This window comes from Propithecus coquereli, unplaced genomic scaffold (assembly GCF_000956105.1).
Source record: "Propithecus coquereli isolate 6110/MARCELLA unplaced genomic scaffold, Pcoq_1.0 Scaffold241, whole genome shotgun sequence".
NCBI classification, from domain to species: Eukaryota; Metazoa; Chordata; class Mammalia; order Primates; family Indriidae; genus Propithecus; species Propithecus coquereli.
Window position 1 is genome coordinate 3,453,215 of NW_012147964.1, and position 26,501 is coordinate 3,479,715.

Consider the following 26,501-nt stretch of genomic DNA (forward strand, 5'->3'; position numbering starts at 1 on the left):
TGAGGGCACCCCCAGGATTGCCGCCTTCCTGCACCCAGAGTGAGGGCTCTGCCCTGTGTCTGTTGCAGGGAGCCCTGCTGTGGTTGTTTTCTGTCTTTCCAGCCCCAGGTATTTTCAGCGACAGCTGTTGTGACTGTCAATTCCAGGACTCTGCCCTGGCCGCACGGTGAGCCCACCAGCTCTGCTGAGAGAACACTCACCTTTGCCCCCCAAGTTTGAGAGACAGAAGTGGGCACAGGAAGCAGAGCCAGGTGCACAGGAGAGTGCTGGGCCGGCCCAGGCTCCGGGAGAAGGGGACAGGGCAGACGGCACAGCCCCAGGAATCCCGTCCCCATCGAGGTGATGAGTACAGGTGGCCGTCTGGCCGCCTGCTCCAGCTTGGGAAGGGTTGGGTGATGATTGTCACTAGTCCCACTGCTCAGCCTCCTCTGCAGAGGACTTGGGGGGCAGCTCTCAGCACAGGAGGGAATGTCAGTGTTCACACAGACAGGAGAAGGTGGGGGGGCCCTCCTGTCCTGCTCGAGGACTCAGGAACCCAACCAAACAGCTCACCGAGGCATTTTTGGGGACTTATCCGAGGATCCACAAGTCAGCCCACGCCTGGCCAAGGCTTTGCTGCATTTGCAAGGGCCAGGTGAGGACAGGGCACTGGCGTCTCCGGGCCGAGGCCAGCCTAGTCACCTGGCCAGAGGCCACGACAGAGCTCCCGGCAGCTGCACTGGTCAGTCAGCAGCCAGCTTGAGTCTTTGGCCACAAAGCCAGAGCAGCCAGGTTTCCCTGGGCACGCCCAGGAGGGAGAGCTCCCCGGGTTGCGAGCGCGGCAGCTGCGGATTCTGCTGCTCGCACAGACGGGGCTGCCTCGGCTCCCGAGACTCTCCGGCCTAGTCCTGCCATGTGCCAGAGCAGAACAAGGAGGGGAAAGCATTTTGCAGAATTTTCCAGAATGATGCCAGGTGAGATGCAAGCAGGAAGCAGAACTCTCTTGTGAGCACCCCAGCCTGGTCGGACAGAACAGGGGACCCTCCCAGGGTTCCTAAGCCCCTGGGGTCTCACTCCCTTCGACAGCTCAGCCGTCCGCAGGGACCCAAGCACATCTCGATGCAGAGGCTGGGGTCACAGGCTGGTGAAGGCCAAGGGCTAGGCCCTGACAAAGCCCAGGGTTCAATGGAAATGTCACGTTCCAGTCTACGTGCAGCAAACCACGTTCCGCCACCCAAGGACAGAACGGGCGGGAGCCACAGACCAGGCTGGGAGTCTCTCCTGTGTGGGTTTTTTTTTTTTTAATGACCGCATTTCAACAAGGAGTGTTTCCCAGGGAGGGGACGTGTTAGTGCAACGAAGACGAGGCCCTGGGCAGATGCCAGGGCCCTCCAGACACCTGGAGCAGGAGACCTGACAGGGCCACCTCAGTGGGGCGTGAGGACCACAGGGGCGGGAGACGGCCCCTCCTGCACGAGTGTCCCGCCCAGCACCTGGAGCTCGCCCTGTCCTGGCTGGAGGCTGAGGCGCCGGGCAGCAGGGCATGGGCAGGACCGGGGCAGTTGGGGGCCGGGCGTCAGCAGGCCTGGGGCTCACAGCCCCCCACCTGCAGCCCCTTGCTCAGGAGGAAGGCGTCCTGCTTGGGGTCACGGCCCAGGAAGCGCTTCAGCATGGCGCTGGCGTCCTCAGAGCCGCCAGGTCTCAGGATGCAGCTTCTGTAGTCCATGCCGACCTGTGAGGGGACGCGGGGGCTGGGGCTGAGCGGGCACCGGGGAGGAGGGGCAGAAGGCCGGGGGTCTTCAGGGCCCCTCCTGCGTGGTCCTCAGAGAACCCCTTCCCCAGCGCAGGCCGCCCACATCAGCATCGCGCGGGGTTGGTGCGGACGCCTGGGACCCCATCTCACGGCGTGTGTGCGTGTGCAGGAGCCGGGGTCCTTACAAACCCCCCAGTCGCTCCTCCCTGCACAGGGGACTGGAGTCCCAGGCCAAGCCAAAGGCAGAAGCAGCAGAGGCGGGAGACGCTCCGGGCTCCATCCTGTCCCTTCCCCAAACCAGCTGCGGGACTCCAGGCAAGCGGTGGCTGGTGGCACACCCAGGTCCATTCACAGCTAGGGCACAGCACGGATGGGACAGGAGGCAGCTGGCACTGGCTGCAAGGAGTCGAGGGACCCAGCACAGTCCTGGCCACAAAGGAGCTCAGGACACCTTCGAGCCTCACTGGTCTCTACACCGACTGCAGGCTCCAAAGCCAGGTGGCTGCTGTCCCCAGCCGGCCCTGTGCCCTTGGGGGCCCACTCTGCTCCTCCAGCCCCTCACAGCCAATTTACAGGGCATGGCAGCTGTCCTGTCCTCAGAGGGGCCCCAAGTGCAGCGGTGGCTGCCAGGGGCTGGTGCAGGAAGCACATGGCTCCCAGCCGTGCCAAGGGGCCTGCCGGGCCGGGGGTCACATCTCTAAGCCCCCGCTTCTCATGTCTGTGCAGGGTGTGGCCACAAGCTGCTCTTGGAGGCCTGAGGTGCCCGCAGCCTGCCTGGGGCAATGCTGCCCAGCCCCCTCAGGGACCCCCGGGCCGGAGCAGGCTCCTCGGTGCAGCCAGAATCCATCTGTCTCTCGTGACAGACTCTGGCAGCTGCTCCCAAGCCTGCGAACGCATCGGGCCAGCGGGAGGCACAAGCCCAGGGTGGGCATTAATGTCCCCACGTCACAGGGGAGCAAGCCGAGAGACACAGAGGGGAAGAGATGGCCTTGTCCCCACTGAGTGCCCAAGGCTCTGAAGCCAGGTCAAGGGAGACAGGTGGCTCTCAGCACCCATCCCCGGGCCCCACAGGGTCCAGCGAGGAGCTTCCTGCAGGTTGGGAGGGGCCGTCCGCAGTGCCTGGGAGAGCAGGAGGTGCTTGCCCCGGGCTGGCCGCACACATGCGGGCCCGAGGCCAAGGACGCGCTGTTCTTGGTCCTGGACAGTAGGGAGGGTCACTCAGCTACCAGTGGCTGGCTTCAGATCCTTTCCCGTGAGCCCCCAGCCCCCCTCACCTTGCTGTTCAGGACACCCTCCTGCTTGAAGCGCGTGTGAAACATGTCCATGGAGTACACCTCGCTCCACAGATAGCCGTAGTACTGCGCGTCATAGCCGCCTGCCAGGTGGCCGAAAGTCGCGGGCATGTTGGTACCTGGGACAGATACACAGCGAGGTCAGTGTCACAACCCTGTCACCCACACTCCTCCCCCAGGGGACACTGACGCACCCTGACCCCAGCTGGAACAGGCCTGGAGGCTCGTGGCGAGAGCAGGGTGGGACCCGTCTCCATCCACCGCAGAAGGACAAGGGCACAGTTAAAGGCGGCACCGGCTGCTGCAGCCCTAACTCCCCGCGAGGAGACTGCCCTACACGATGGGTTACTATGTGCTGCGTAAGAGACCACTGGAAAGATCTTCTAAGTACTCATGAAATATCAAACCACTACGACATGACGTGTTAAGATCCCCGTTACCTTAGCACCCCCACACGTCTACACACACACACACACGCAAGTAAAGGGTGTCACTGGCGTGTCATCTTTGGGACCTGCGAGTACTAGGCTTTTCTCTACCTTCCCAGGCTCTCTACGAAACACGTAGTGCAGTTCCAGATCGAGAAAACACTAGCCCCACTAGTCTACTGATTTAAAGTGAAGGCTCCCGAGGACATGTTCCTCCCTGGAGGCCAGGGCCCCACAACCACTGCGACCGTGCCCTGCAGCCGCGTCCCAGCCAGGGCTGCTGTCCTGCCGCCGCCCCAAGAAGCCCCGACACGCTCTATGGCCCCCCACCAGGGGCTTCTGCACTCATGAAGCGAAACATCTGCACGGGCTCCCTGTGAGTTCCCAGGGCAACGGCTGGTCCCAAATTCTAAGGTGGCCCCAGCTCAGGGCGGCTACCTGGTGTGGCGGGGACCCCGAGGATGTCCCTACAGAGCCGGGCGTACTCCTCGGCTGGGTCTGCATCCGTCTGCGTGTGCAGGGCCTGGTCCAGCTTGGCAAGGACGATCTGGCGCAGGTTGAAGAGACCTGGGGAAGAGGGAAGCAGCTGGCCTCCGGGATCCCGTGTGGCGTCCCGACACCACAGGCACTTGCTAGGCGCTTGCTGGGACACTGGGGCCCCCGAGAACCACGGATGCCCCCGTGACAGGCCCCTTCCCCACCGTGGTGACCGGATAGCACGGAGGTGGGCACCTGTGTTGGCCTGCCGGGACGCGATGAGCTTCTCCAGCAGCGCCTGGGGCATGGCACCACCCGTGTGGTAGTGCCGCGACATCCTGAGCAGTGGCTCCTCCTCCCACACCCAGTTCTCTAGCATCTGCGAAGGCGCCTCTACGAAGTCCCGCTCCACGTGGGTCCCGCTGAACATGGCAAACTCCGCCTGTGGGCACAGAGTGGAGAATCTTGCCAGTGCCCAGACCCTGCCTGGCCGGTTCCCGAGGCCTGGGCCTTACCTGGGCCGCCGTCCCCAGCACACCTGGGCAGGCAGGTAACATGCTGGTCCCACCCCAGCCCCCAACTGTGAAGCCTGGAAAGTGACGGGGACAGGGGCGGCCCCTGGGCTGCTGCTGGGCAACCTATCCCAGCAGGACACACCCTAAAATGCCCACCACACGCACCTGTCCCTGCCAGCCACCCACATTCCTCTGCCCTGTCCATGGAGCCAGTGCTCCCCAAAAGCTCTGCACCCCAAAGAGCCAGAGGAGCCAGTGTGGAAGGGGCCTGGGACCATTGGGTCCGGGTGACCCTGGGTGCCAGTGTCAGAAGAAGCACTGCGTCTCCCTACTTGTGTCTGGAATCTTCCCCTCAAGGCACAGCCCTTGATCCAGTCCAGCTGGGGCCACGTCTGGCAGCCCGTGGGCCAAACGGCCTCCTGAGTGACCTTGCCAGGTCCTCTCAACAGCACAGAGGCTCTTCCACTCCGAGGACCGTGCAACTGTGCTCCTCGCCCCAACAGCAAATGCGCACAGAGGCACTTGTGCCGGGCGCTGTTCTGGGTGCAGGCGACTCTCAGCAAGGAGCACTTCGTGACGGCTGCACCTGCCACCCCAACACTCAGCCAAACAGCAGCACTTGCGCTCCGGGGGCATCAGGGGCAGGGCAGGCCCGTGTGCACGTGTGTGCACAGGCACGCGTGCCAAGGACAAGCACTGTGCAGACAGAGCACGCACGGCAGGAAAACTGGGCAGGACGCACATAGGCCCTCGCCCTTGGAGTCCGTGTTTTCGAATTCGCCTCCTCGCTACAGTGACATTCACGTCAACACCTGCGGCGCCTTTTCAGAGACTAGGCGACGCTCTGCCTTCCCCCTGGCTCATTCTGTGAACAAGGGTCCTCTTCTCGTTCCACCGGGAGCCACGGTTTTTGCATTTTTGTGCCTGTTGGTGAGTTTGCTGTTTAAAATGTCCCCCTGCGTGGTGCTGAAGCACTATCTGGGGTCCTTGGGCGCCAGGAGGCTGCGACGAGCCTCACAGAGGAGATGTGTGTGCGGGAGAAGCTCCACTCGGGCCCCAGGGCTGGGGCTACTGGTGTTGAGTTCAACGTTCAGGAAGCAACGACACGCACTCCACAAGGCGTCGCTCAACAGAGCACATGTGGACGGACCTTGAGGACATCGTGCTGGGTGACGGATGCCAGATACAGAAAGTCACACAGCGTGTGACTCCATTTACACGAGGCCTCTTCACCCACGGCCTCGCCCTCTGTGGTTTCAATTACCCACAGTCGGGAAATATTAAATGAAAAACTGCAGAGATAACAATTCCTAAGTTTTAAATCACACGCCATTCTGAGCCACGTAATGCGCGCTTATGTCGTTCTGTTCCGTCCCACCTGGGACACGAACTGTCCCTTTGTCCATCACATGCGCACTGTGGCCGCCACCAGCTGCCAGGCACTAAACAGTCACCTCAGTTATCAGAGCCACAGATCACACGAAAGGTGAGCACAGAACAGCGCATTTAGAGAGAGAGACACACCCACCGCATTCACGTAACTTGTCACAGTGTTACAATGGTCTTACGCCACTATCAGTTATTGCTGTTAATTCCCCCCCATGCATAACTGATGAGTTACACTTCATCGCGGGGTGTACGTTTGGGAGAACCGCAGCTGCGCGGCTCGGCACTGCCTGTGGTTCCAGACCAGGGGCTCCGCACGTGAAATGTCCAGAGCAGGCAAATCCAGAGAGACGGGAAGCGGATTATCAGCTGCCGGGGCTGCAGAGGGGCAACTGCTGACGGAGCATGGAGGATCCTTTCAGGGCCGTGGGAACTTTCTGAAGCTGCACTGTGGTGACAGTGGCACAACTTGGCGAATTTACTAAAATCAACGAACACCCGGGGCCTGCACACGCCTGGGGCGGCTCCAAGAATGGTCCCACCACCACAGAGCAGGCGTGGCGTCCTGAGCGCCAGCAGGAGGCCAAGAGCGAGGCCACGTGCACAGCCGGGATCCCGGGACGTGGACATGAGGCTGAGGCCTGTCCTGGCCAGTAAGACCCACCCCCCGGAGGTCAAGTCACTGGGGACCGTTTGAGACCTGGCCCTCCTCCGAGGGATGACACCCTGACCTCCCTGGGCTGTGTCCACTGGGTCCACAGTGGGGCTCTATGCTGGGGTCCTGGTGCCCTCGCCCTGCACCCACCACTGACTTTCACGGGGTCATTGGGCCACACGGCTCAACTGCCACTAACAAGGCACAGGGCCTCTGCGCCAAGCACCGTCCCCTGCAAGTGACATGTGCCATTTCTACTTCCTCTGCCCAATGGCTCTGGGAGGCGTTATGGGTTGCTGTGGGTCCCCCTGAAGTTCAGACACTGGGGTCCTGAACCCCAGTCCCTCAGGAGGTGACTGTTTGGAGACAAGGTCTTTAAGAGGTCATTAGGGTGGGTCCCTGAGCCAGCACAATGGGTCTTCATATGAAGAGGAGACGAGGACACAGGCACAAGGGGATGGGCCCATGGGGACACGGGGAGAACACGGCGTATACACGCCAAGGAGAAACCACCTGCCCACACCTTCATCTCAGACTTCCGCCCCAGGACCATGAAGAAATCAACACCTGTTGCCTAAGTCCCCAGCCTGTGGTGCTTTCCTGCAGCAGTCCAAGGACACTGACACAAGGGAGCATCACCACCTCTGTATATGGTGAAGGTGGCAATAAGTGGAACCCAAGCACCTGGCTCTAGCCCCTCCCGGGGCCTGGTGGGGCCGCGGCTGCACCCACCTGGGAGCAGAGCTGGTGCATCACGTGCCCGAACTCGTGGAAGTAGGTCTCCACCTCGTCGTGCTGCAGCAGGGACGGGGCGTCAGGGGTGGGCTTGGTGAAGTTGGCCACCATGGCCGCGATGGCGATCTGGCGGCTCCCGTCCTGCCGCAGGCAGCCAGGCTGCAGACCGAAGCAGGCCGCGTGCCCGTATTTCCCTTCCCTGCAGAGGGAGGTGGGGTCAGGTCCTACCTGGGACTAGAGCTACAACGATGGTCCCCAACGCCATGTCCCTTAGCCCACCTGACAGCCGAGACTCCCTGACACATTTCAGGTTCTAAACCTCCCTCCCAACAGAGGAGCAGCCAGTGCAGGGGTCTGGGGACCCCGCTCCCTGGGCAGAATTCCTGAGGTGCCCACCTCTGCAGGGCAGTGTGAGAGCCACGGACCAGGTCACGGCTCCGGTCCCTGGGATCCCTGTCCAGGTGGCTGAGCCACAGAGGGCAGTGACAGTGACCACAGAGCATTTAACGCCTACGGCATGGCAGGTGGCCACACAGCTCACATGGCTCCCCATCCACGGAGGCAGAGCTGGGCGCACAGGAGCCCTAGGGCCTGAGAGCGTCCCTCCCCCCGCCAGGCCCTGCCCACACCCACCGCGGGTACAGGTCCAGGTAGAACTTGCCGATCACCTCCCCCGAGGCTGTGTCCCGCACCGCGTACAGCCTCACGTCCTCGTGCCATACACTGGCGCCCTCCTCCAGGTCGAAGGTCAGCCCCAGGAGCTCCTGGTAGATGCCCAGCAGCCCCCGGGTGACCACCTGCATGGGGAAGTACTCCTTGAGCAGGTTCTGGTCCACGCGGTAGCGCGTCTCCTCCACCTGGTTCATGTAGTAGCGCATGTCCCAGGCGTGGATGCGCCCGTCGAACGCCAGCCCCCGCCGCTCGCACTCCGCCTTCTTCAGCTCCAGGATTGCGGCCCGCTCCTGCTCCCCCAGCGGCTTCAGCTTCTGCGCCAGCTCGTCTGCAGGGAGGCAGAAAGGCGGGGCCACCTCGCTGCGGCGGGCTCCCGACACGTGCCCAAAGGAAGTCCCAAGCCACAGGGGCCTCTCACTGTCCCCAACGCCATGGCAGGTACTGGCGGCACCTCCCGGCACCCCGAGGGGCCAGGCACCTTGGGGGCCTGCAGCCAAGACCAGGAGTCGGGGGGCTCCAAAGTCCCACTTGAGGTAACCCCGTGTCACAGACAAGCACAGTCCCCCCGCGGAGGGCAGCGGGGGTTACCTAGAAACGTGGCCACAGCCTGGCTGGTCTTGGCCATGTTCATCTCCAGCACGTAGTCTGCGTGCGTGCTGAACCCCAGCAGGCTGGACTTCTGGGCCCGCAGGGCCACCAGCTCCTTGAGGATGGCGCAGTTCTCCTGCAAACAGCACCACGCGGTCAGCCAGGGGCTCAGCCTGGCCTCCTGCCCCTCCCGGCGAGGTCTCCACACCCCGTGGGCTTAACACGCCCTCGATTCCTGCTCAGAACCAGAAAGGGTGTGGGGCTCGAGTGGTTCTGAGGCCCCGAAGAGAAAGTGGGGGGGGGCAGGGACTGCTGGGGGAGCCTCTACTGCTCTTGGGGACACCCCACCATCCAGGGCCTGGTCCCCAGCCTCAGGGGCCCTGCCCAGCTCTGCTGGCACATGAAACACAGACCATGCTAGGGGTGCAGGGCTGAGGGCCACATAAAACCCATCTGACTCGTTTACAGGGAGACACTGAGGCCCGTTCGGGACAGACACACCTTCAGCATGAGGGGCCCGTAGGAAACCGGACTGGAACCGGGCAGGTGTGGCCTGGCCTCCTCCGTGTCCCCCTTAGCCTGCAACGCTCTGCCTCTTTCTTGGCTATGCCCCTCACTCTGCCACAGAAAGCCTGCCTGGGGGCTGGGTGGGATTCGGGATGACTCCCCTAGGGCCCCGGCCCCTGCCCCATCAACCTTCCGAGAGCGCTGGGAGGTCGAGACCTGACCAGCCCACGGAGCTGCCCACTAGAGGCTTTTAGTGACAGGAATTCAGGGCTGGAGAGCAGAACGTGCCCCACCTGAACCCGAGCCCTAGTCTCTGTGGGTGATCAGAGCTCTCGCCCGGGTACACGGCCGCCTCCAGGGCCACACCCCAGGCCCTGTAGTGGGGCTTCCCCTGGAACCCTGGGTTACGTGAGACTAAGGTGTCTGCTTCAGCCCACGGAAGCACACAACACAGGATTCTGCCACCTGCTGCGGGTGTTTCACACCCGGCCCGGCCGGCAAGGGGACACCTCAGACCTCTGGCTGGCGGCTCCTTTGCCAACTGTGTGAGCCCATCTGGTGTTGTAAGGAAGACCGGGGGGCCCACCCCATGCCCCCACCTGCCCAAGATGCTAGATGGGGAGAGCGCAGAGGCCACCTGGCCGGGGTCGGGACACCACACGTGTCTGTGTGCAAGTGGACATCTGAGGCTGAGGCCACAGGGGCAGGTGCAGATCCAGGCTTGGGTCCGGGCTCTACCGTTTAAGAGAAAGAACGGCCCAGGCAGAGGCGCGAGGGGCAGCTTGGGAAGAGGGAGGAGACGTGCTCAGGGTTGATCACTTACAGAGCCCGGGGAGGGACCAGACCCCAAGTAGTGGCCCCCGGGGCAGGGCCAGGCCCGGCATGGACGGCTCTGCCGGTCACTGAACCCAGCCAGGCGTGACAGCAAGACCCTCTGTGGGCAGAGCTGGAGGCGGCTCCGTGCCTGGGAGAGGATGGCCCGGGGCTCCGGCAGGCCTCACCTCCTTGCAGCGGCAGTTGAAGGCCGCCTCCACCTTCCGCCGGGTCTCAGGCACGTGGCACTTCTTCAGCAGGGGGAAGTAATGCGGGTACTTGAGAGTGACCTTCAGCTTGTCGTCCTCTGTCTTCTCCAGCGAGTTCAGGAAGTCCTCGGGGAGCCCTCCTACGGGGACAAGGCCAGGGCAGCGCTGAAAGAACCCACAGGCCAGCACATGGCACAGGTGGGAAGGGGGTGGGCTTCCCCCTTGTGTGGGAGGCTGGGGGGCGCGGGGAGCAGCCGCAGCCTTGCCACCCTCGGCGGCTCTGCCCCACTCACTTTCCTCCCCTCAATCCCATGAGAAATCCTCCAGGGCCCTGAGAGGGATCTCTGTTCTCATCAGGACACCCTCGGGGACAAAAAGCTACATCCAGCTCAAGCCTCCAACAGCGTGGCTTCCAGGAGCTTCTGCCCCAGTGTGCTAGGAGGAGGGCAGCAGGCAGGGTGGCCAGGCCACCACGCGAGGAGACCGTTGGGAGCTGAGAGGTAAAATGAACTCAAGGGCAGGGATTCTCGTCAAAGATGAAAACGGTGGACCGGTGCAACTGGGCCGCACCACCTTGGACTGAAACCGCTGTCAGCCTGGCAGATGCCAAGGCTGCTGTCCTTCAAAGACTGGTGCCCTGGGACCCCCAGGGCGGTAAGGTGAGAAGGGATGAGGTGTAGGAGGCAGTAACGGATGGGGATGCGTCAGGAGGCCTGCCAGCTGTGGGCAGTGAGGGAGGAGCCGAGATTCTCACGGCCCATGGACCCCCCACCCCCCGGGGCACTGGCGCAGGCCCAACAAACACTGGTCGGTGCCTTGGCCAAGGCAGCGCCCAGCTGCGCGTGCTCGGCTGGGATCTGTAGGACAGCAGGAGCAGCACCGAGAATGTCCCCCGGGGCAGTTCTGTGCGCCTTGACACGGCACCTCCCTACCTGGGCGCAGGCGGGGCCCAGCTGAGTTGAAACCCAGTGAGGGAGACAGCGGGGTGAGCCCCGAAGCACTGGACTGGGGTCGCAGGTGTCGATGTGTGCGTATGATCACCACAGATGTAAGCATGTGCGCGTCCGTGTGCGACCTGGAGATACGCATCTATTTCCCAGTGTCTGTTGAGGGTGCCCAGAAACAGCAGCTCCCTGGTAGCAACGCGCACACCTGGCACTCAGATCTTGGTTGCTACACATCACTCTCCACTCTGGGACCCAGCCCCTTGGAGAGACAGCTGATGCCTGGGCCGGGCCAGGGCACCTGCGGGACCAGCCTGGAGCGCCACGTGTCCAACAGCACTCAGAGAGCAACAGACATGTCCAGAGGACACAGGGACAGCTGGAAGAGGCTCCGACTGTCAGAGTGGAACAGTCTGGGCATTGAAATAAGTAACAATAGTGACGGATCTTAGCCCACAGGAGCCTCTGGGTCCACGTGGATACACATTGACAAGTGACCCCAGGAGGCAGAGCTCCGACTTACAGTGGAACTAACGCACATGGAGAGGACAACGCAGGGAGAACCTAGATCTGTGGATGTTACGACCGCGTAGCTACAACGTGGCAACTGCCGTGACAAGTGACAGACACTGCCTGGCCTTGCTGTGGTTTGAGCATCTGTCCCTCCATGACGCATGCTCAGAGTTAAGCCCGTGTGGCAGGACTGAGAGGTGGGGCTTTACAAGGTGACTGGGTCAGGAGGGCTCTGCCCTCACGGGTGGATTCGAGGATTAACGCGTTCACGGATCAAGCGGCGACCCCGGGAGTGGGATGGTGGCTTCGTAAGATGAGGAAGAGACCTGGGCGAGCACATCAGCATGTTCAGCACCTGTGCCTGTGCCGCCTGGGACTCCGCAGAGCGTCCCCACCAGCAAGACCCTCACCAGATGCAGCCCCTCGACCTTGGGCTTCTCAGTCTCCAGAGCTGTAAGAAATAAACTCCTTTTCTTTCTAAACTGCCCAGTTTCAGGTACTCTGTCATAAGCAACAGGTCTCAAAGAACTTACTGACGTGTTAGTGACCACAAAGAGAAACCGAGTCGCTTTGCAGCAGAGAGGGCCACCGCCTAACCCATGGGGCACAATCGTCAGTTCCTTGGGGGCTCCCGGCTGTCTGCATGGGAGGCCAGGCTGAGGCCTGGGGCTGGGAGAGCAACCACACAGGGTGCTGTGGGTGACCAGCATGTCCCAGAATAGCAGAGGCCAGGCCCCATTTGGCTGGGGACAGGGAGTTTTAGAGCAAACCGAAGGCGACCGTCTCTCCTAGGTATTGGGGGCCGAGTGGCAGGACGTGCTGCCTGAGATGCTGGAGGGCTGAGCAGGAGGCAAGACAGCTCAGTGGTGTCCGACAGGTGGGCGCTTAGTCAGGGAAACGCGCCCAGGTGGCTGCACAACCAAGCTGCCCTGGGAGGCCTCAGCTGAGGATGGCCCCTCCTTGCCGGCCCCTCAGAGGCAACCACAGTCAGAATGCCAGAGCCGGAGAGCACGGCTATAGCTGGTTGGAATATCTGGGCCCCGTCTGAATCCCCTGTGGAGCCGCGAAGGTGGCCAACGACTGCTACGGAGCACGAGGCCTGGGCGCTTCAAGAACGTCCACGACGGGAAAGAACAAAGGACAGAAGGACCTTAGGCCTGAGATGGCGAAGCATGACAGGTGCCAGTGGGGAGGGAAGCGCAGTCGTCACCAAAGGGGCCCTGTCTATGTCTCAGACACCACCAGGTTCAACGCTGCTTCGCAATGTCACATGGGAGGGCGGCCTTACTCTTGGCAAAGTGTCATGAGGCCCCTGCGTCACTCTCAAATGGCTCAGGAAAAACCCCACACACGCAAGTGTCTCTGCAGACAAAGCCAGAGCAGGTCACTGATGGGTGCCGATACTACGCGCACAGGGCCTCTCTCCATCACGCCGTGCCTGCAACTTTTGCAAAACCAAACATTCGGAAAGCAGAAGTAGGAAAAAAGGGGAAAAAAAAGAAACACGCCTTGGCCTGAGCCCTCTGCACTCCAACACGCACTCCGGACTCGGTCTACCCCATTCGTTTGTTTCAAGAGTAAAAAGGTGGCGGGTGTGTGGGGTTTCAGAGGGGAGATTCCAGCTAACCTGGCAGCCGGGCTGAGAGCCCTGTAACTGCCCGTCCTAGCCCAGGGCTCCTGCCACTGCCTGGGGTATATCTGTCGGGGGTGGAACCTTGGTGGGACAGACCACGGCCCTCCCCAAGGTGGGATCTGGAGCTTTCGGCTGTAAAACGCCGAATGCTCCAGATGAAGGCGTCCTTGTCTCCGCCTCCGCCATGCCTCCCGCCATTCTCTGCAGAAGCCCCCAGCAGGAGGCCATGGCCGCCTGAGGGCCTGCCAGGACTACGGTGGAACCCCAGGAATGGCAGGCCCCGGCCCGTACCTAGCTCCTCGCGCGTGAACGGCAGAAAGGTCGTGTCCTCGTTCAGGTTCTTGTTGAAGTCGATGCACAGGAGACTGAGTTTCTTCTTTATGCTTTTGATTTTCTGAGGGAAAGACGACAGTCGTGGGAGGAGGGAGAGACCAGGGGCCAGCGTGCGCCATGACAGCGGCGGGAAAACGCCATTCCCGCCAAAGCTGGGGCCGAAGGGCTTCTTCCCGTGACCTCGGCAGGGAGAAGAGATAACCCGGGTGAGAACAGTAAAAAAAAATCGAGAAAGAAAACAAACTCAAGACAGATGCGGAGGTCACAAGACTGTCCTCGCAGCGCGAATCTAAACGTGACTATCTGCTGCACTGGCGACATCAGGGCTGTGCCCACCTGCCAGGCAGGGCCCAGCAGGCCCGAGTCCCTGCTCAGGAACCACCTCTGCTTTTGGACATTTTAACGAAGACACATTTTCAACCTTTATCTGGTAAATCTGGTTTTAGAAAGTTAAAAACCAGCCCGGGCAACGTGAAGTCCCAGCTAAGAAAGTGACTCTCAAGAGGCCCCTTTGACATCCAAGGGAGGTGACCACGGTGTGACAAGGACCTCGCTCAGGGCTGCGTGATGAGTGACAGGCTGGCAGTAGAGCTCGGCTTCAACTCAGAACCTCCCGCTGGCAGAGGAGCTGCAGGGAGGTGCAGAGAGCCACCGGCCCACCTGCCCCGGGCCAGTCTGGAGCCCTTGGATAGCAGGTCCCTGCCCCTTGGCACGAGGATGACACTGCTCCCCAGGGCTGGAGCACAAGTGCCCATTGGAAGGACAGAGGGGTGGGCGGGGACAGCACGACTGTGGTCTCCACCTGTCCCGCTCGGCCTCTCCTGGGAGCAGGCCCCACACGGGGCACTTCCGGAGGTCCCCCTCCCTCACTGGCGCCTCACGCCAGCCCACCCAGCCACACCAGGCCAGGCTCTAGAGACAGAGTGAGACAGCAGCAGCACCAGGCGCCAGAGGGAAGGTGCTAGAATGCCCCGCCCCTAGTGTCCTCTGAGTGAGGCTGCCCTTGCTCCCTCCTCGCTCACTGGTCTGCAAGGGACAGTCTCGTAGCTTCTCCCGTGCACATGGCCACTGCGCTTTAACAATCTGAGGGAGTTTTTAAAATAGTCGTGACTCTTGTAAGCTGTGGCTGAGCTGGAACCTATACCCGCCCCTGCTGGGAGCCCACTCTTGGGGTTCAGGGGTCCCAGAGTCTTGAGATGGAGCCCAACGCTGCGCTACCAGCACTGGCCTGAAGGGAAAAACACGCATCCCCTCTCCGCATCTTGGAGTCTTCAACCAGAAGGTAGTGATGCCCACCTAACCAGGGTGGCCACAGCCACGGAACCCTGGCCACGGAGCCAACCACGCCTCCTATTTCCTGCACAGACGCTCCTCCTCCTGGGATGGGAGGCACATCCCAACAAACCCGTCGTAAATTGAAAACATCATTAAGTCGAAAATGTTTTTAATACTCCAAAGGCATGTCATGGCTGAGCCACACATGCTCAGACACCACGTCAGCCCACAGTAGAGCAAAGTCACCTAACACAAAGCTTAACGCACAGTGAAATGCTGACTCCCTCGCGAGATTCACTGAACGCAGCAGCAGCATGCCGCTGTGCAGTACCGGTGGGTCACCCTCCAACCGCCACCGGCGCCACAAGGAAGTCCGGCATATGTCGCTAGCCCAGGAAAAGATCCAAATGCAAACTTTCAAGCGTGGTTTCTACTGAATGCACATCACGTTCACACCTTTGTAACCGTGTTAAGTCGGGGCCGGTGTGTATTCTGGTGCCTGGATATCTGGGGGCTCCCAGGGGACCAGGTCCTAGAGACAGTGAACCGCAAGCACAGACGCACCCTCCCCCGCAAACCACGCTCTGGGCCACCAGCAACCACAATCACCCCAGGGTGGTACCAGACAACCCCAGCAGCCCTGCACCCATGGCCTCACGACTGGCCAGGCACTACCCCCTCCTCTTGGGAACTGTGACAAGCATCTTTCCAGCAGTGGCTGTCCCCTGCCCTCTCGGGCTCAATGAACCTCAGTTTCTTACTGACACACCACACGCGACTCCAGCACCGCACTGAGCTCTGCACAAGCCGTCTCATGTTACCCTCGAGAGCACATGTGCCACAGACGGTGAGCGGAGGGCACAGGGTGGGCAGGGCCACCTTGTCCCTGTGGCTCCGCACGCTGGCACAGCAAAGAGAAGAGGGACATGGGCACAAACACCGACACCCTCACTTCAAACCAGAGGACCTGAGAGTGTGGCCACCCTCCCCCAGCCCCAGTGCCCAGCCAGAGAACAGGGAGACATCCTCACACTAGGACACAGAGAGGGCTGACGCGACGGGCGAGGGAGGTGCCAGCTGCCGCCTGTGAGGTCTCTCACAGTCTTTCAAGCCGAGGGGGCCCCATTCTCTTGGGGAAGCGGCCCTGACTCCAGAGAATCCCGTTTTGGACAGGCCTGCCTCCCCGGAGCACAGATGCTCTAGCAGCAGAAAGACGGGTGGGCTCAGCCCTGAACGGAGGATGCTTCCAAGGAGGCGGGGGTGCGGGGACCCAGGGACGGCCCCCGTGAGGCCGAGCCGGGCACTCACTTCCTGCGTCTCTCTGGGGAGGTGCAGCCCGTTCCTCCTGCCCAGCTTGATGAGCCGCTCCAGGTAGCGCACCGCCTCTGGCCTCAGCGAGTCCTTCGGAACTTTCTCCTGGAAAACACAATCAAAACGCCATTTACGTGAAAAACACGGACGGTGCCACACACTGCTGGGCAGGGCGCAGAGAGCCTGGATGACTCGTACGTCTCAGGTGGCAACGCGGGACAACGCAGCCACTCCAGAGAGCAGTGTGGCAGCTTCTTACAAACCCAACCATTCAGCTCCCTGTGGCCCAACAATGACACTTCCGGGCACCATCTCAGAGAAATGACGACCTGTGTCCACACGACACCCGTACGCAGACGCTCCCTCTGTTTGAACAGCCTCAAACTAGAACCAGCCCAGAGGCCTCTATCAGGGTGACAGTTAAACAGGATGAGATCGCTGGACTGTATCAAGAACAGTCATTAGATTACCCTGCAGTTTTGCAAAGCATCATCATTGGAGAAACCAGGCAAAGCGTACCAGGGCACGCTCTGATTGCTTCCTACAACTGTCACACAAAACTTCAGTCAGAAAAGAAAATCCAACTGCTCTCCCAACCTGTATTTGTAATAAAGCACATGGGCTGTGTTCTGACACCGCAGGGCACACGTGTGTTCTCAGGGGTCCCCGCCTAAGAGGACAGACGCGGCAGCAGGACAAGCGTCTCTGGTCCTCCCCTCCTGACCACATGATGTCACAGCAAAGGCTCCAGGAGGAGTGTCCAGGAGGAGGCAAGAGCCCAGGCAAAGGCCACCCCACACCCTGCCCACGCCACTGGCCTCTCTGACCCCATGTGTATGCCCAGGGTGGCTGGGATGTGGAATGGAGCTGCGCACGTGAGGAAGGATCCAGAAGCCCCAACGTTTTATACTTTGTTGGTGTTGTTCTCCATCTGCCTTTGTCATTTTTTAATGGCTTTTAAAAAAAACTGTAAAACGTACGTAACATAACATTTACCATTTTAACCATCTTTAGCACAGAATTCGACGGCATTAAGCACATTCACATTTTCATGCAACCATCGCCACCATCCGCCCCCAACTCTGTTCTCTTCACACCATTTAGAACCCAGAGCAGGGTCACCAGTTCTGAAGAGGTTCCGGCCCTGCTGCTCCTCTGAGGAGTCTCAGTCCTGCCGGGTCTCCCACCTCCAGCCTGCCCAGTCCTGTGCCACACCAGCCGTGTCCCAGCCGCTGTGTTCCCCGCTGTCTCCCCTCACCTGGAGCCACACGATCCGCTGGTACACGTCCTGCCGCATGCTCATCTCCACGTCGAACTCAGACAGCTTCTTGTCGGCCTCTGTGCTGGCCGTGCGAATGTCCTTGCAGGGGGACACGTGCTGGGGGAAGTCAAGGATGTTCCTCTGAACTGCAACAGGCGAGACAACGAGACACACGTGAAAATGAGCCCCGGATGCAACTGGCAAGTGCCAACCAGACCCCCAGCCCAGGCGTATCTGCTGAATCCTTCCGCGAACACGCGCCATGCCAGGCCCGGGCTGGAGACACAAGGACCTGTTGCCAGTGTCCTCGGGGATCTCACAGTCCAAATAAAAACACAGATTCAACTCACGATGCTCCAAGCCAGGAAGCACCCTAATGGGAAGAGGTATGACAAGATGGGGGGCTGACAGAACCCCATTGTAGAAAGAGAGCCACGGCCAGTGATGGTTGTATTTTAAAGCCACTTTGTAATTCCCAGAGCACATCCCCTTTGTTGATAGAGGAAGCGTCACTGGCTCTAAAAGCATAAGCTTCAAGGTGGAGTCACCCCACAACCCTAAAACTCCACTATTAGGCATCTGGCCAACAGAAACGAACACACATTCACAGCGGCACGATTCACAACAGCCACAAAGCAGAAATAAGGACAAAAGACACACACACAACGTGGTCCATCCACACTGGAGTATCACTTGGCCATGAAAAGGGACGAGGCTCTGACACAGGCCACAGTGTGGATGGACCTTGAGGACGTCGTGCTCAGTGAGAGACGCCAGACACAGAAGGACACACAGTGAGAGACTCCATTTAGATGAAACGTCCACAACAGGCAGAGCCACAGAGACAGGACGTGGATTCGTGGGTGCCAGGGGCTGGGAGCAGGAGCAACGGGGAGTGACTGCTAAATGGCAGAGTTTCTTTCTGGGGTGATGAAAATGCTCTAAAATTGAAGAGTGGTGGTGGTTGGACAACTGCAAATTTACTAAAAATGACTGAGATGTGCTTTAAATGGGTGCGTAGCGTGCTATGGAAATTATATCTCAATACAGCGGTTTAAACAGAACGAAGCATATACTCTGTGTCAGAGACACCTGAATTCGAATCGCGATTTGGTCACTAGCACAATTCTGGGCCAATGAAAACGTCCCCAGGCTTCGGTGTGTGTAACTGTGCAGTGGGGACCCTTGTCAGGCCTGGGAGGGGACCTGCCCGGCAGTCCAGCTGCAGCAAACACAGCGGGGGGCTCTGGTGGTGCTGGCGCTAAAGAGGGAATAGGAAACGGGCCTGTGCTCCTGGGATTTACAGGCTATCGATTACACAAGCGACCGTAACAGCACCAAGTGTGACGACCAGCTGCACACAGGTGCGTGGACAAATGCAGGCGCTGGTGTGGCAGGAGGGACAGGAAGGGCCCCTGGGTGCATTTGGCTTAACCTGCGATCAGACAGCAGCTTGGCGTTCTGCACAGCGAAGCAGGGACCCTGGGCCGGCAGGAAGGCCTGAGATGGGGGAGCATGCCAGGCTCCAGGAGGCCCGAGGCAGCCACCTGGCCGGGCACAGACAGCATAGGGCGTCGAGGGCCGCACCAAAGGCGCTGGTTGTTGTCCTGGGGGCAGTGGAAAGGCACTCAGGGACAAGGGGGCAGCACCAGGCCCGATTTTAGTTTTCTTTAAAATCACTCTGGTTACTGTGCGGAGGAGGAAACAAAAGGCCGCAGCAAGGGGAGGTTGGGACTGTGGGAGGCTGAATGACACCTGGTACAGTCACACTAGGTAAGAAGGAATTAGTGTCACTCCAGCCTCATGAGACTCCTGTGAGAGAGAGAAGGGAGGGAAGGAGCCACCGCTTGGCAGGAGGGGGAAACTGAGGCCCCAGCTCAGCAGGAGGCAAACCTCGGAGTCAGGCAGGTGTGCAGGTGCAGGGCCACTCCCCGAGCTGCAGCTTCGCTCCCAGCCCCAGGCCCACCGGCTCCTCAGCGGTAGCAAACCCTCTGGAGTCTGAACGGCACAGGCCAGGGGTCGGCCAGCCCACTGGGGTGATGCCTTGGGGACGCACGAGTAGCCCTCAGCTTGAATTCAAGGATTCTCGGTGGTTTCCAGAACAAAAGCCTTCTGCTAGAGACTCACAGGACAGTGTGTCCCTGCTTGGAGTTCTCTGCCGAGGGACTTCTCCAGCCTTTTGGGCAGATGTGCCCACTATCACCCTCTCCAGGGGCAGCTCTGGGAAGCGGTGGCCATGATCTATTTGAACCGCACCTAGTCCCGCAGAGTGAGCTGGGAGACCTCCAGGAAGAGAAGGACCCGGCTGGGGGCAGGGAGGACGCCTGAGGACACGACCCAAACTGAAAGGCAGGGGCCAAAGTGGCAGGTGGGAGGAGGAAACCAAAGGGGTCAAGTTCAGTCGTTAAGAGAGAAAGCAAATATCCTCTGGGACTGGGAAAGAGGTCAGAAGGGACTCAGGTTTCAAGGCCGTCACCCGAGTTGGCTCCTGGAGAGGTGTGCTGTGCAGACACGTGTCCTGTCTTGGGCTCTCAGATGACGCAACCCGGGAGCGCTCTGAACAGGAGGGCGGGAAGAGGGAGCCACCTCTCCTGGCTGCTTCTGACGACCAGCACCTGTTGGTACCTCTGCCCAGGTCATCACACCCACGCACGGCCACTGCCCCAGGGGAGTGGGTGGGGGTGCCCCAAGCCCAGAGTCAAGGGGTCTGACCTGCTGCACGGCTGCCCTCACCCTGACCTGGACGTACCCGTGTAGGTGACCTCCACGTCGGCCAGTGCCTTGAGCGTGCTCTCGTATGACACCTCCTCAAACTTCTGGGAGCCCACCTGGTCGTACACGCGCTTGGTCTGCTCGATGAGCTCCTTGGTGAGCTCCTCTATCTGCTGGGCGCGCAGGTCCCATCGCAGGTAGTTCACGACAGAGCATGGAGACGCCACGTCCAGGACATCTCCCGCGCATGCTGGGCAGAGAGAAGACAGAGCGTGATGCAGCCGGGTCCATGTTACACCGAGTTAGGGTGAGACTCACTCGGGGGCAGGGGAAGGAACGGATCGCCTGCTTCCCCACCCAGGCACACGAGCTCCGGGCGTCTGGCAGGACGACACTGACCAAGCCTGTAGAGCAGGAGGTGATGCTGGGCCGTGTCTGGGGACATCTGTGGTTGTCATGACTGGGGGTGGGGACTGCACCCAGCATGGAATGCGTGGAGGCCAGGGATGCTGCCCAGTGCCCTGCAGCACCCAGGACAGCTTGCCCCAGAGAGCAATCCAGTCCTCGATGTAGATAATGCTGCTGTTCAAACTACGCCCTGCCCTAGAGACACCAAGCAGGTCCCCTTGCCAGCAGGACTCTGCAAAGACCCCCGTGTTCACAAAGAAGAGGAGCCCACCCCGGCACTCAAATCCTGCCATGCCAGAGGGGGGAAGTGAAAAAAAGTGAGGCACAGTAGGGTGTCCGAGAGAAGCCCCCTCTTCTACTGGCTTAATCCACGTTCAATGCCCAGGGAACACACAGGCCCCATTAATTAACTTGGCACACGATTCAGGACAGGGAGTGGCCATCTAAGACCCACGGGTGCTATGGGAGTGTAACGAGGGCCTGGCCCATCCACTCTAGGGCTGCTCAGTGAGTAAACGCAGCTGTCAAGGAAAACTGGCAGGTAGGGGGCTCCCAGGAGGTGGAACCACCTGCCAGAAGGGCCACTTCTTGGAGGAAGTCAGTGTGGCTCAGCCCAAAGCTGGCAAAACCACCCGGCAACACTGGACCGTGCGGGACCCAGTGGAGTCTGTACAGTGTAGACTGAAGTCAGCCAATGTTTCTGCAAAGGGCCAAATATTTCAGGCTTTGCAGGCCACATATGGTCTGTCCCATCCAGAAATCATTTTAAGCTCATGGGCGATACAAAAATACACCGTAGTTTGCCAACCCCTGCTGTTGACTATGATGAAGATCTGAACTTTAATCCCAAGGGCAGGGTGGAGCCCTGGAAGGTGACCAGGACAGGGATGGGACAGGTGGCCTGACAACCGGATGTGCACTGGCACAGAGGTGGGGGCAAGGATGCTAGTTCAGAATGCAGACACTAATGTCAGACCACCCAGTTTAAAGCCCTCCTCTGCCACTCGCTAGCTGTGGGGTCTCACAAGAAACTTTAACTCTCCAAACCCAAAGACTCCCATCTGTAAAATGGCAGCGACAATCCAAGTACACAACTAAGAATTCGATGAGAGAATAAATGCAAAACATCTTGCGTGCTGAATACCACAAGACAGCAAGTTTTCCAGTGGCAGATGTTCTTGTAGATCACAGTCATCCAAAAACACTTGGGGCCAGGAATGTTTCAATATTCAGAATTTTCCCCTACTTTGAAAAAGTAATACAATACAAATGCCATGTGTCGTATAACATCAAGGGTGGTCAAGGCAGCACCCTGTAGTCAAATTACTCTTTCTGTAGTGAAATGTCGGAATATAACTAGGGTTTCTCCCCTTCAGTACTGCTGACATCTGGGGCCAGATCATTCTCTGGGGTGGGGCAGTCCTGGGCACTGCAGAGTGCTGAGCTGTGTCCCTGCCTCCACTCACTCCATGCCAGGAGCACCTCCAATCGTCACAACCAAAAATGTCCCCAGATATCGTCCGCTGTTCCCCGAAGTGGCACAATCACCCCAGCTGGGAACCACTGATATGCACTAAGTGGGAAAAAGAAAGGCTCTAAGTCAGTCAGTACAGGTCGGATTTTTCTGGCCAAATGACTTTGCTGTGAACTTAAAGGAAATTCTCCCGTTGGCAGAGTATTTTGGATTTCAGAACTGCAAAAAAAAAAAAAAAGGAACTGTTGCTCTACATTAAACCCTGTGCTAAAAAGAAGGGCTTCAGGAGTTCAGGAAAATGGGAGACCCGTGGGAGCTGGAATTGTTGGAAAATTCTGAGCGGGATTTGAAAAACCTGTGACCAACAGTTCGCTCTGTAAATATTTACTGATTGCCACCTACGACCCAGCAGCAAACAAGGCGGACAACATTCCTGCCTTCCTGAACCTTGAACAACCCTAATTATCATCCTCATTGCAATGTGCTGGAACTGGGGAAGGGAGGGTGGGAAAGAGAAAATTCCAAGATAAGCAATTCAAAGATAAGGAGCAAGGAGGCACCACACAAGAACCTGAGAAATTTTCTAAAATACAGTACACAGGTCACAACATTCCCCTAATGAAAACCCTTCCACAGCGTCCCTTTGCCCTTAAAATAAAAGGGTCCCCCAGCTGACAACGTTCTAGACGTTTTGCTCTCCAAACAGGTTACACGTGTTCCTGCCTCCTCCCCCAGGTCTGGGCAGGACACCTGCTTCTCCCCATCAAGTCTTGGCTCACCTCCTCGGAGAAGCTGTCCAGGGCCACCTTCTCCAAAGAGGGGTCCCTAAGATTGCCCCGTTCGTGTCTCTGCTTCCCGGGCACCGATCTCTATTCTAAAATCCTCGCTCATTTACTTGCTGAACGTCGGTCTCCGGCTCTATAACTCCGGGAGGACGAGGGAGGACCGGGGTCCTTAAATCACTGTCTCCCCAGAGTGCACCCCAGGGCCCGACCCGTCCGTAGGAGAAGCGCCATCAAGTTTGCTGAATGAATGAAGCGCTGGAAAATCTGGTCCATTCATTCGGCAGACGAGGGGGCGGAGTCTTCCACGCGCCCCACCGTCCCCGTCCGGGCCCAGGGTCACTCGAGGGTCACTGGGTTCCAGTCTGAGGCCCAAAGCGCGACCCCGGAAGGCGTGAGGGTGCCGGGGACGCCCGGGTCCAGCCAGCTGGGTCGCACCGAAGGGCGGCCGATACCTGCGGGAGGCTTCATGGCAGTCGGCTGTGCACCGGCGGCCCGCTCCCTCCTTCCACTCGGTCCGCGTCGAGCCGCCTCCGCCGCCGTCGCCGCAGCCGCCTAGCTGGGACTCAGCCGCCGCTGCCGCCTGGGTCAGACTAAGAGGCCCGCCGCCCGCGCGCCCGGGGCATACTGGGAGTGCGCGTGCGCAGGGAGGGCGGGGCGCACGCGCTCCCAAGCTCCGCCCACGCCGGGTGCAAGCGGGCCCGGAGGCTGACACCCTCCACGCACGCGCTGCAACCCTCCCCTCTCGTCATTGGCTCTCAGAGGCTAGTGGGCGGAGCCCTGAGGCTCCACCCCTCGAAAGCCGGGAGGGGGGAGAGGGAGACTGGAAGGACCCGTTTCCATGGTAACCGCACACCGCTGACGGCTCTGAGCTTCCGCGTCTGCGACTCTTTCTGCCGGGATTTCAGGCTTCCGTGATAACGTGCACGCGCCTCCTTTCTTATAATTGTGTATTGGGCTAGTTTTACAAGTTTTCTCCCTCAGGGGCCTCACGTGAGCGATGGCTTACTGTATCCGAGGCGCTTTTTATAGGTTATTTCCTCCCCAGCATCCTACCCAGCTTCTAGCATCTGATGCATACAGTAGCTGCTCCACATGTGAGAGCTGAATCCGGTAAATCGGTTAAGTTAACCACAGCTTTGCAAAAAAAAAAAAAAAGAAAGAAAGAAAGAAAAAACCCAGAAACGTGAGCCGGTTAGTACAATCGAGAAACCTTCGGTAAACGGACTCATGACTTCAGACGATAACAGGTGTTTGGGAGCACGGCAGGAGCCTGACCTACATCCAGTCGTCGGTTAAACAAACAAAAAGCTTGAACCTTCTAAGGTACCCAGAAAAAAAATTGCTAGAATTAAATTGACCAAACAACAACAAAATCCCCACAACCCACATCCTTTCTTTCCGTAAAACAGATTAAAATAATCCAGGCATTAATGGTGCAGGATGTCCTTGAAAGAGAATGAAAATCAATTGCGAGGACATTTCTGGTAACTTTAACTCCGAAGGTGGTCAGTTCTCAGTGGTCCTAGGGAATGTCACATCACTTAATCTCTGTCTCTTGAGCACACCAGGCTTAATCTTACATCAGTCTTCATTTTCCCTGTCCCCTGGGCCTGAGTTGCTCTCCTTTTGGGATTTCACATCCTTCTAGTCCACATCCAGGGGAGGAGGCTGCCCTCCCATGCGACGCGGCTCCCAGTCACAACACAGTCGCCTCAATTTTTCTTCACAGTGCTTGCCATGACGTGCAATTTCCTATTTATTTATGCACTAGTTTACGGTCCGGCTATCCCAATACCAGGTAATTAGAGCAGACACTTTGCTGGTCTTTACGGTTGGTTTGAAATACATATTTGTTGAATGAAAGATTAGGCACCTTCTGTCTACAAATAACTCCGTATTCCTTTGCCTCTCACAGATCGACTGAAAGAATGCATTTGTGGGTGAGTGGGTAGATGAGTGGGTGAATAAATAAACAAAGAGAGTGAGTGGATAACAGACACTCCCATTCTCTGCGAGCGTGTGGCGCTCGGGGTGCCAGGTGCCCAAAGGCAGCAGCACCACGTGGCCGGCTCTGAACCACGTGGTCGGCTCTGCCGGCTCGCTCCAGTCCGCCACTGTCCCACCATGCACCGCTGCATTCCCGCTCTAGAGGGCAAGCGAGCCTTGATTTCCGGCCTCGGTTTTGTCACAGAGGTCAGTTGCCCTAACGACCAGCTTGTTCTCGCCTCTACAGTGCGTCACTTCCCTCCAGGCCCGCCTCGATCATTGACGCGCCTGCGCAGAATGGAAGCAAACAGCAGCGGCCTCCTTCTGCGCAGGCGTCGCGCCCAGGGGGCGGGCCCGGGCGGCGCCGTGGTGCGCAGGCGCAGCCGTCGGTGGGTCGGGGCTCGGTCGCCTGAGAGGTGAGTGAGGGGCTCCGCGCTGGGCCGGGTGGACTGAGGTCTGTGGTTTGGGGTTCACGGGGCTCCGGAGCCCGTAAGAGGAGGTTGATCAGGGGCTGAGGTCGCCACGACCCGCCGGGTCCTGTGAGTAGGCAGCGCGGAGGGGAAACTGAGGCCGGGTGGCGTCGGGCAGGCCTGGCGGGTCCTCGTCTCTCGGCCCCTGGAATCGCTGGTCCGCAGACGGGCGAAAGCGCCCCGCAAGCGATTGAGTGTTCGCTGCTGCCCTCGTTCCTCTTAACTGTCGGGAGACACGGCCCTTTGACTCGGGGACCCCCGGTTGTGGGGACTCAAGTCGGGGCTCTTGTCCCAGAGCCACCGGTCACTACCTGGATCACCGTGGCCAGCCTTTTGGAACCTCAGTTTCTTCCTCTGTAAAACGGGCGTTGTCAAAGTCCCTGCCTGGGAGGCTGAGAGCCGCAGGGCCCGGCGCACCACGTCGCGCCCGCTGTGTAAACTTGGGCAAGTTGCTTTCCCTCTCTGAACAGCCCATTCCTTCTCTCTGAATAGGAGTTGTAAAAGTATATATGCCTCGGAGGGTCATTATGAGGCTCAGTACGTGTAAAACTTGTTTAATCGGGTGCTTGCTGAGAGCTCGCTTGAGAATGGCTATTTTTGTTTTTAGGTGTTGGAAAATACGTGTGCAGTGTGCATCCCAGAGGCTGAATGATGTTCCTGTTTCCTTTGGGTTATTTGGGTTTTGTTACTTTGTTTTGATTATTCGTTTTGTTTGTCTTTCCTCTCCCTTGACCAGTGGTTCTCAGCCGGGAACAATTCTCTCCTCCTGGGACCCTTGGGCAATGTCTCAAGACACTTGTGGTTGTCATGACTGGGTTGGGGGGTGCTCCTGGCATGGGGGTAGGTGGAGGCCAGGGATGCTGCTCAGCACCTGTGGTGTTCAGGATGGTCCCCCACAAAGAACGATACGCCTGAATGTTGATAATACTGCTGTTAAAAACCCTACCCTAGGCTGGGCGCGGTGGCTCATGCCTGTAATCCTAGCACCCTGGGAGGCCGAGGCAGGCGGATTGTTTGAGCTCAGGAGTTCGAGACCAGCCTGAGCAAGAGCGAGATTTCGCCTCTACTAAAATTAGAAAGAAATTAATCGGTCAACTAAAAATATATAGAAAAAATTAGCCGGGCATGGTGGCTCATGCCTGTAATCCTAGCACCCTGGGAGGCCGAGGCAGGCGGATTGTTTGAGCTCAGGAGTTCGAGACCAGCCTGAGCAAGAGCGAGACTTCGCCTCTACTAAAATTAGAAAGAAATTAATCGGCCAACTAAAAATATATAGAAAAAATTAGCCGGGCATAGTGGCGCATGCCTGTAGTCCCAGCTACTTGGGAGGCTGAGGCAGAAGGATCACTTGGGCCCAGGAGTTTGAGGTTGCTGTGAGCTAGGCTGA

General features: G+C 59.1%; 2 protein-coding genes across 2 annotated transcripts in view; one reads left to right on the forward strand and one right to left on the reverse strand.

Annotated features, from left to right (window-relative positions):
- Window positions 1–1,266: 1,266 nt before the first annotated feature.
- On the reverse strand, window positions 1,267–23,191 carry THOP1 (thimet oligopeptidase 1). Its single transcript, XM_012646250.1, has 13 exons — window positions 23,111–23,191; window positions 20,029–20,241; window positions 17,277–17,425; window positions 16,016–16,123; window positions 13,391–13,493; window positions 9,989–10,149; window positions 8,481–8,616; window positions 7,854–8,220; window positions 7,218–7,419; window positions 4,185–4,371; window positions 3,891–4,019; window positions 3,007–3,143; window positions 1,267–1,711 (listed from the first exon to the last, which is right to left on the reverse strand). Exons 1-13 carry the CDS (start codon window positions 23,124–23,126, stop codon window positions 1,556–1,558), a joined length of 2,064 nt encoding a protein of 687 aa, XP_012501704.1. The 5' UTR covers window positions 23,127–23,191; the 3' UTR covers window positions 1,267–1,555.
- Window positions 23,192–25,004: 1,813 nt separating this feature from the next.
- SGTA (small glutamine-rich tetratricopeptide repeat (TPR)-containing, alpha) overlaps window positions 25,005–26,501 on the forward strand; it is a 21,043-nt gene continuing 19,546 nt past the window's right edge. The window contains exon 1 of the mRNA XM_012646251.1: window positions 25,005–25,060. The gene's annotated coding sequence lies outside the window, so the exon portion shown is untranslated. The remainder of the gene's footprint in view (window positions 25,061–26,501) is intronic.

Excerpts from the sequence above, each read along its gene's own strand:
- THOP1 (XM_012646250.1), bottom strand. Across the intron at positions 8,221-8,480 it reads GGCTGTGGCCACGTTTCTAG|ACGAGCTGGCGCAGAAGCTG; the intron begins GTAACCCCCGCT and ends GCCTCCCTGCAG. Across the intron at positions 4,372-7,217 it reads TGCACCAGCTCTGCTCCCAG|GCGGAGTTTGCCATGTTCAG; the intron begins GTGGGTGCAGCC and ends CTGTGCCCACAG.